The 9,704-nt window shown below is 31.5% G+C and overlaps 2 protein-coding genes across 3 annotated transcripts; one reads left to right on the forward strand and one right to left on the reverse strand.

Annotated features, from left to right (window-relative positions):
- Positions 1-1,157: 1,157 nt before the first annotated feature.
- On the reverse strand, positions 1,158-6,213 carry LOC107007161 (cycloeucalenol cycloisomerase). 2 transcript variants are annotated; one of them, XM_015205653.2, is made up of 9 exons: positions 5,991-6,213; positions 5,623-5,761; positions 5,283-5,425; positions 4,573-4,656; positions 3,917-3,958; positions 3,319-3,429; positions 2,969-3,160; positions 2,750-2,847; positions 1,158-1,546 (listed from the first exon to the last, which is right to left on the reverse strand). In XM_015205653.2, the coding sequence occupies exons 2-9, from the start codon at positions 5,627-5,629 to the stop codon at positions 1,363-1,365; spliced, it is 861 nt and encodes a 286-aa protein (XP_015061139.1). In that variant the 5' UTR covers positions 5,630-5,761; positions 5,991-6,213; the 3' UTR covers positions 1,158-1,362. The 2 variants fall into 2 exon arrangements, with proteins under 2 accessions (XP_015061139.1, XP_015061140.1); XM_015205654.2 differs by having other exon boundaries at positions 5,943-5,999.
- A 1,420-nt stretch (positions 6,214-7,633) lies between these two features.
- On the forward strand, positions 7,634-9,687 carry LOC107007163 (rho GDP-dissociation inhibitor 1-like). Its single transcript, XM_015205655.2, has 5 exons — positions 7,634-7,977; positions 8,209-8,272; positions 8,525-8,755; positions 9,243-9,367; positions 9,525-9,687. Exons 1-5 carry the CDS (start codon positions 7,882-7,884, stop codon positions 9,603-9,605), a joined length of 597 nt encoding a protein of 198 aa, XP_015061141.1. The 5' UTR covers positions 7,634-7,881; the 3' UTR covers positions 9,606-9,687.
- The last annotated feature ends 17 nt before the right edge of the window (positions 9,688-9,704 follow it).

The following is a 9,704-nucleotide window of genomic DNA, read 5'->3' on the forward strand; positions in this document are numbered from 1 at the left end:
GTGGGGGGTGGGGGTGGGGGGTAAAGGTATAGTAGATGACTTTATTACCCGACCGAGTGACGTGGATATCAAAAATTAGTTCACGAGGAGAGAGTTGTGTTTTTATTTCCGATTTGACGTGGGATTGAGCGTCACACTCTCATCTACTCGTATCGATACGGATAGGACTCCATCTATCGTTGAATTATCTGATCTGGCTATGAAACAAGTTTAAATCAAAAGATGACTTAAATGTTATTTAGTTATAAATTTACCTAATTTAGATTCGAAATTTAACTTTTAAAGTTAGTTAAATCCATCATTCATTTTTTTCTTATATTTTGAAATAGAATCATTCATTTTTCTCCTTATATTTTGAAATAGAATCATAATGATTGTTTTTTATTTCTTTCGATACATTTACATTAGAGTTCGATTAATTTAGATTTGCACTGCGTAGAGCCTATTCGGAAAAAAAAGGTTTATTACTCAAAAAATTAAAATTGAAATTTTTGATCAAGAAAAAGACAATCGTATTTGATGCACCGTATCAAAAATCCAAATGTTAACTAGCAAATGAGAGACATTTAACTTTGACAAATATGTAGATCTAGTTCATTTTCAGCAATTTTCGTATGTGACAATCTTTAAAATAATGTCAAATCAAGACCTTTTTAATTTATATTAAATGAATAACCTCAACTTCACTAATAATCTAGTGGTTTTTTTATAGCTTTATAATTAATTGAATTTAGACTAAAGTTACTGAATTTAATTGAATCGGCAAGTTATATTCTAACTTCGTCTCTGAATTTGTTCTGGATCTGAAAATTGAAAGAAATAAAAAAATATTAGAGACAGATCAGATTTTTTAAAATGTATAATGGGTCAACAACAGTCCTTTTTGACATTTTGTCTTTAATGGTGAAAAAAGCAAATTGCGTGATCAAGATTCAAAATTTATAAATGTTCGATTACTTAAGTTTTGAACCAAAGTTTTCTAGCATAATTTCATCGATATTGTATTTACTCTGCATACTTGTTTTTGCATATGTTTTTACTTGAGCCAAGAATTTATCGGAAAGCTCTCTACCTCACAAAGGTAGGGGTATGATCTACGTCCATCCAACAATTCACAGACCTCACTTATGAAATTATACTGTATCGTTGTTGTTGCTATAAAGACATCCATAGAGGCTACTAATAAAACAGTGTTCAGAAAGAGTACAAGTTAACATTATTCTGAGAAATGTTTAAAACTTGGTAAGAGTACAACAAGGGCTCAATCTGATCATAGTTCAACATCATTTCAAGAAGAGACTTTGAACATCTAATTTTACAGAAGGTGTTTTAACTTTTCCGTGTCTCGTGATTCGAAGTCCTTCAAGATGTCATGGCAAACCATGGGAGTCCTGATTGAGGACATTGTTTGGTTTCTGGCATAGGAACAATGGAACCTAGACAAATACGCCATAAGTCGAGTAAGATGGTGACTAGCATTGCAGCACCCAATGCATCAATGGACACTCTTGGCAAGTCCCATGAATCTCCAGGTTTCTCATCAACCCTGAGCATTAAAGCAAGCATCAACCGAGAAAAATGATTAGTAAGAGATCATAGAGTTAAAGCGTATATGGTTCTGGACCACAATGGTTAACGACAGCAGTGTATGCATGCAGTACGATGCATATTCAAGGTTAGATCACCTAATCTTGGTTAAATTCCACAAATGGTAAAACTGATCAGTAAAAGATCACAGAGTAAGAATGCATTAGGTTCTCGACCACAATGACTAACGACAAATCAACAATGGTTTAGGCGTGTAGTATGATACAGATCTAAGGTTAGATCACCTAATCTTGGTTAAAATCCACAAACGGTTACAAGGTGTTTGTGTTGCCTATGGATTTATGTTTGTGTTGCCTACGGATTTAGAAAAGCACTTACAAAAGCAACGGTTAAGAACTTCGTAGATTTTTTTTTCTGTTAATAATAGTGAAGTACAGAAATCTACCAATCCTAAACAAGTCCAGTGTGAAGATTCCATTATCCAACAACATCAAAATTTCTGAAAGCGCCTCAGACGGTTAAGAAAACAACTTAGACCACTTTCACTTGTAGCACACCTTATATCTGGAAAACTAGAGTAGACCAAATCTCACATCAACTGTCAAATTGTGTTAAAATTATCATGAATAGCCCTCTATAAAAGATTGAGGAGCGCTACTAGCACCGCAAAAATAAAGATTAGATGACTTTATAAAGCCCTTTAACTTACAACAACGTCAATCAACTCAATAGTGCAGTCATCTATTTCGGCCTCAAAATTTATTTGCAAGGTCAGTTGGCCAAGAAAATTATTGAAGGATAATGAGCATCTCGCTGCTCAACAAAAACTTAGGCAAGCTTAATTTGAGAACGGACGTTCTTTCAGCAAATTACATTTCTACCTTTAAAATCTGAAACCTTGTCAAAATACATCTCATAGAACTCAATCTTCCTCCAAGCATTATCTACCTTGAGGCAATTCTATGGAATATTGTGAAGTATGTTTTACATAGCTAGTCGGTGGACTGAACTCATCCACCTTATGTGGTTGTACTCATAATCTTTACATATCCTCATTTTCCGCTCTAGTTTAGTTCTGATTTGACTAATGCAATCAAATAATAAAAATTTGAAGAAGTTTATTGAAAACGACGCTGTAAATATACCACATCTGCACTAGCATAACTTCAGGGGCAGAAGCTACAGGGAAAAAAGTTCTTACCTGAAAAACATCGGATAGCTTACAATGAAGTAGATCGCATAAAACAAGGAACCAACTTTATACATCACTGCTCGGTCCACGAAGTCATAGTACGGAAACTGCATAGGTCAGAAACAAACAAGTGATTCTTTTAGCCTTATTCATATATCTCAAAGGAATCTAACAAAGCTATATACCCGTAAGTAAGATATTTCTGGACTCCTACAATTGACCACTTACATTGGAAATAGCTAATGTCTCCAGATAAGCTATAAAATAAGCATATGCCAGAATCCACCCAGCCCTGAAAGCCCATTGAACATTCTCGGGCAAATTAGCAATAGCATGCTGTAGTCTACGAAGGGTCATGTTTGCAGAGACATGGTAAAACAGGAAGCAAACATGTGCTAGAAGGAAAGTTGTGTGGGGTACCTGCAGAGAGTCGCATTATATAGCTTTTGCCAATACAACAACAACATCTGGGGTCTAGGGAGGGTGGGTAAAGCAGACCTTACCGCCTACCTTTTAGGTAAAATGAGAATCCCAAGTGAAGAACGGAGTCAAACGAAAAAAATTAACAGATGACTTACATTATTCATCTTCCAAGATGGAAATGTATAAGAAGCCCCCAAAACTGTGAAGAAATAGTGGGTCCAAAAGTAATTCCCAACGTAAGTGAAAATTGCTATCCAGAGATTAGCCTGGAATAACAGCAAACCAATAGTCAGTCCAGAGAAGCACCAAAAAGAATTCTTTGAGAAAGAATCGTCAAATTAGCGACATGCGTAACAAGTAAATTTCTTGTCTATGCCACCCTATTCAACTAAAGAATCCACAAATAGGAGTTCCATTAAGAGGTCATTAGAAACTTCTAGCAAATTAATCTGTGCCAATTGTAGTAATTTTGTCTATAGCACCAATGCTGATAAGCGAGCTCAAATATCATAAATCAAGAAAGACCAACCAATTCACAAGCTACGGCAACAAAAACTGATTTTTCTTGTCTTCTTTATTTTTTGTCACTTATATTTATCTTTTCTCTCCATGAGAATATTTTCCAAACTGAGTCTACTTTGGTCAATGTGTCATATGAGAATTTCATCTAGAAACAAATCATAAGAGAGGCTTATCGATGGGTCCTTCAAATTGCAGACAAGTAATTGATAATTCTTCTTCAAGAATACTTGCCTTCACCCAATAACGATCCTTCCAAGCAAGGTTCCTGTCAGCCTGCAAAAGTTACATGTAATAATAAACCGTCATGTGACTAGTTTTGTGAGAAAATGCTATAGAGCAATTTTTTTTTAACTATACAGATCCCACTGGTTAGATCATCAAGAATAGACATGACGAAGTTGCACTCAAGAGCTTGGCTAGTTACAGGAAAAGGCTCATCACTCAAATGCAACCGTTTGCACATGAGAATTTAGACTCGTAAAAAATCATTTTATCTCCTACATTAAACATAAAAGTTATGAGTATTTTATTTCCTCCGCTAAGCACAAATCCATAATGACCGAACTGAATAGTCTGATATGAGAAAAGGTCACAAAAAGATAACAGGTGGTAATTTAAATTTTTTTTAAAAAGGGGGAAGCCTGGTGCACTAAGCTCCCTCTATGCAAGGGGTCTGGGAAAGGCCCTAGCACCCTGCATTTCTGCAAGAAGCTGTTTCCACAGCTCGAATCCTTGACTTCAGGTCACATGGCAGCAACTTTACCAGTCACGCCAAGCCTCCCCTTCTTTGCAGCTCATTTGAATAAGCCACTGAAAAACTTTTACAGGTCTAGTTATTAAATTGTTGATTCATCACCAGGGCTTCAGTAGTAGGAGACAGAACTCACCTTTCCGACAAATATCATGGGTACAATTAAAGCAGGAAGTGCAGAAATAAGCCCCACCAAGAGGTATTCCCACTCTGTGAAATCCTGCCATAATAAGTCACTCTGTTAGTTACAAATAAATCATACAGAGTATCATAACAAGAGACAACATGAAAATTCACTACATACAATCCCCTCTCACGCTTTCTAGTTTAATGTAATGAGAAAATAAGGATGATCCATTGGTTCTTACATCATTCCCCACAAGCAAAACTAGAATCAAAGTCTTCAATAACATCTGAAGTTTCAGAATTTCATGATGTTTCATAGTAAGCTACAAGGTTTCACTAATTTTCATCATAGATTGAAACATGCAAAATTAATGGCTTCTCATAAAATTTTGCATGTTGCTCCTTTATCTATCTCATACAAATAATCTATCAGCCAAGCCTCAATTGCAAACTAATCTAGTTTGGTAGTACACATCCCCGAAATACTCCCATCTATCCTGCCCCATTAGGCAATAGAAAAGACAACTTTTTCGAAAATCAACATAGAACTAAACAAGCACATCACGAGGCCGCGGTTCAAACATACAAATACAATCTCCAACCTTTTTAAACTCGCAGAATCTCTAATACATTTGTTAAGATATATAATCAAGTGTTTTGTCTCTTAAAGATTAAGCTTTTAGATGAGACATTCAATGAATTCAATGACATGTCACACACCTCATAGAGCTTGAATGGGACCACAATACCAAGGCACAAGGTGAGCCAAAAGGGAGTATAAAGCAGAAAGAACACTTCACCCCATCTCTTGCTAGGGTTTTGAGCTAACCACAGACTAGGTGTTGCACTATTCAATTTATTACCTGAAAAATCCACATTCATTACATAAGAAACATTAACAAGAAAAGAACTTTCAAAACAACATAAGTTGTGCGGACTCTTCAATTTTGATTCGAATTCTCTAAAAATACATACTTTTGGAGAATCCAACACACAAACGTTGACATTTTTGAAGAGTCCAACCAACAAACATCCCAAGTAGGTAAATCCAAGAACTCACCTTTCATTTGTCCCCACACCTCAATGAGCTTCCTCCTCAGTCAAAAATATGAACTTGGAGAAAACCCAAGATTATTTATAGCTAAAATCACAAACTTAAACTTGCCCAAAACTCATAAGCAAATCCAAATGTGACTAACCTGAAACCCCATTACACAAAACATTCCAAGAATCAATCTTTAGTATTAAAACATTCAAGAAAGATAAAACTAAAGTTGATCCACAAATTAAATATGCATAAAACAAAAAAAAATAAAAAGGTGGGATTTTTATCTACTATAATTATAAATTAAACCCATGACAAGAAAAGAAAATCAATACCCTTTTCAAATTAAGCATCAAAATATAGAAAAAGTTGAAAAAAAATACCTAAATGAGTCCACTTATCTGTGATGATTGATGAAGAAGAGAGTTAGAAGCAGTCAAGCAGAGTGAAGAAAAGGACAATCTACTACAGCTACTGAGTTTTTCTTTTTTTATCATATAATCTATAGTATTTTTTTAGTATTTGCCTTGATAAAAATCTGACAAAAACAGCCAGTTTTTTAGATTAAAAATTACAAAAGATAACTAGTGGATCTGCAGATTCTCAATAGAAAAACATGATAATTTTATTCTTAAATTTATGCCTTTTTTATTTTGATTATATAATAGAGATATTAAATTAAATAAAATTAAATTAATATAATACATATAAAATATGAATTACCATTTTCTATATAATAATTTCATATAAATATAAAAATTTATTTATATTTTAAAATATTAATCTATAAAGTCAAATTAAAAAATACGTCGCAAAGAGTAGGTGGAGTATTTTTATTTAATGGATTGCTAGTAAATTAGGATATACATGTGTTAAATATGGCACGCCAGCCACTTTTTCATAATAGAAGGCTAGCAATTGCGAATTATATTAGAAATTTTAAAAATATATATATTTTTTATTTTAATTTATGTGATATTTTTTAAATTTCAAATATAAATAAATTTAATTTTTATCATAATTTTTTTTAAAAATATTTTTAATTGTATATTATTGTGAATTATGGTACTTTTTACGTAATTTAAAAATGTATAAATTTCATTTTCAAAAAATGTGCAAATTTTCGATCGAATTTAAATTGTTTGTCTCTCGAAAAACAAAATGTGTTACGTAAATTGGAGATAGAGGGAGTATTAATTATTTCTTTAAAAAATATTTTTTTAAGATGTAACACTATACATCAATTAATATGAATGTTATGACAAAATATTCGTATTAATCGATGTTTCTTAGAGGATGTGAGAAGTTTAATAGGTATGTAATGTGTAAATTTGGTTAACTGGATTCCAATACAAATAACAAACACTAATTGAAACCAAGAAAGGAAATCTATGCGTAAGACATGTATCTAAAACAAATTCTAACAATTATTTTTAAAAAAATATTTTTCAAGACGTAAGACTATACGTTAATCAATATAAATATTACGATAAATACCATTTGTTACGTTATTTTTTTAAAGAACATATAAAGTTTAAATAGACTTTACAATACGCAATTTCAAATTAATCGAATTCTAATTATATTTATCGAAAATCGAATCAAAAATCAAGAATAAAATCTAGAATATAAAGAAAAAATATTTTCTAGAACATTGAAATCCATTGACATGAAACAGAATTCTGTTATAACCTCATATTCACCTTTCAACATGAATGAACAAAATTAAGTTTCCCTTAATTCTTGTTATTCCCCATAATTAACAAATTAAATAATTAATTAATATCATTACATTAATCACTTTCTTTAATTTTTTTTCCATTTTCTCTTTGCCTTAAGACTCCTCCACCTTTGCACTTCAATTTCACCACCATTACAACCCTTATTTGAAATAATTTGGTGGTGATAATTTAAGTGAAGAAAGGTAGAGGGGTGAGTTCATTGTTATTNAATTCCCCATAATTAACAAATTAAATAATTAATTAATATCATTACATTAATCACTTTCTTTAAATTTTTTTCCATTTTCTCTTTGCCTTAAGACTCCTCCACCTTTGCACTTCAATTTCACCACCATTACAACCCTTCTTTGAAATAATTTGGTGGTGATAATTTAAGTGAAGAAAGGTAGAGGGGTGAGTTCATTGTTATTCATTAAATTTTCGAATTGTGTGCTACTGACCTTTGAGAATTTCACGATTATAAAAAAATATATATCGTCCATCATCAATTCTTGTATAGTAAATTTCTCGATTGTTAAAAATTTGGTGAAAAATGTCAGCTATTGTTGAACCAATCTCACCAAGCAAGGCCTTGATCATGGACACAATGATGGATGAAAATAATCAACAAGAGAATATGAAGATGGAGGTAATGACGGTGATATTTGTATCAGCTTATGTGCACCTAAACTAATGTTACGGAATATTTTACTATCATCCACTTATACAAATATCGAGTAGCTCTGTGTATCAAAACTGTTTATATCAAAATTTAGTGTTGATATACCATTATCCCTTCTTTTTTTTTCTTAATTAAGGATGTAATTGATATGTAATTACATGTGTAATTAATTATGTATTGTTTGTTTTTACTTTAAAGGATGATGAAAGTTCAATGGAGGAGCAATTTCTTGATAGTAGTGATCATAGCAATTCAGATGAAGGTATATTTTTTTTGTCCAAATTTATAACACATTTTTACCCATTGAAACTTAGTTATATCGATTTTTGCGTACAATAATTCACGAATCAAATGTCTTTATCCATCAAAATTTAGACAGATAATAAATAAATCATCTAACATTTTTTATTTCCTTTGGTTTCCCTACACAAAATGTCATTTCTTTTTAATCTTATGTTATTATTAACAAGATTTTTTGTGTATATGATCTTACATTATAATTTTTTTTTTGTAGTTGAAGCAGAGAATGAATTAGAACCAGAAGTACAAGAACCAAAATTATACATAATTTGTCCTGAGAGACCAGAGTTAGTGTTATGTGAGCCATTCTTTTCAACACCTAAAGAATGTCTTTTTACTCTCAAGGAAGCAAGTAGATACAAACTCAAATTTTCATTTACTGTCTCCAACAATGTTGTTTGTGGTCTCAAATACATCAACACTACGTGGAAAACAGGTGTCAGAGGTAAACACAAATTAAATATTCGAGTTAAATGGTAAAAGACACATCTAAAATATATCGGTTTTTCGAGTTTCATATCGGAACTGCCATATGTGTGAATTTTTTTATGTGAACGGTAGTGATTCACGTTAGTGATAGTTCAAATACGAAGCTCAAAAAAAGTACTACTTTAGATGTGTTTTTGACTTTTCAAGTGTATTTTGTGTACTCTCTAATTTGCATGTGTTTATTTTTCTTTGTTGTTGTTGTGTTAAGTGCTCTATATTGAGTACATTATTAATACAAACGTGTCTGATTCTGATATCATGATTAAAAGAAAATTTAAAGAGATATATGTGAGTAGCAACATTGTTGAGCTAAATTTATATAGTTTCACTTTGTAATTTTTTGAAACTATAGTTATCTACATTATAAATACATTCTACGTATTTATAATATCGCGTAATTTTTTAAATTATTTATTTATTAAAATTATTTATTTTTATGACAGTTGATAAGTCTCAAGTGATGTTGGGAACTTTTGAACCTAGAAAAGAACCATATGTATATGAATTAGAAGAAGATGTCACACCTTCTGGTGTCTTTGCAAGGGGTTTATATACTACAAGAACACAGGTATATTTTTAGCAGTAATTAATATTTTTTCATAAACGTCTTTAAAATTGATAATAATATTAAATTCGATGATAATTAACTATTACGAATAAATATTTTAATATTTTTTATTAATATGTATATTTATTATCGATTTTATTTTATTTTGATTTTTCAGGTTATAGATGAAAAAGAAAGATGCTATGTGGATATCACATACTACTTTGACATTCAAAGGCAATGGCCTGAAAGCTCCTAAATTTGTAGTTTTCATATAATTTCATTTTTTTTTTCAAAGAGGCTAACCATAATGTAGAGAGTTGAGGATCTTTTTCTTGAAAGTCAATAGAAAAATATT

Source organism: Solanum pennellii, chromosome 12 (genome assembly GCF_001406875.1).
Source record: "Solanum pennellii chromosome 12, SPENNV200".
In the NCBI taxonomy this organism is placed as follows: domain Eukaryota; kingdom Viridiplantae; phylum Streptophyta; class Magnoliopsida; order Solanales; family Solanaceae; genus Solanum; species Solanum pennellii.

Bases quoted from the DNA above. Each gene is read 5' to 3' on its own strand.
- LOC107007161 (XM_015205653.2), bottom strand. The intron at 3,959-4,572 runs GTGAGTTCTGTC...TAACTTTTGCAG, and splicing joins CCATGATATTTGTCGGAAAG to GCTGACAGGAACCTTGCTTG. The intron at 1,547-2,749 runs GTAAGAACTTTT...TTTAATGCTCAG, and splicing joins AGCTATCCGATGTTTTTCAG to GGTTGATGAGAAACCTGGAG.
- LOC107007163 (XM_015205655.2), top strand. From the start codon at position 7,882: ATGTCAGCTATTGTTGAACCAATCTCACCAAGCAAGGCCTTGATCATG. The intron at 7,978-8,208 runs GTAATGACGGTG...TTTACTTTAAAG, and splicing joins AAGAGAATATGAAGATGGAG to GATGATGAAAGTTCAATGGA. The intron at 9,368-9,524 runs GTATATTTTTAG...TTGATTTTTCAG, and splicing joins TATATACTACAAGAACACAG to GTTATAGATGAAAAAGAAAG.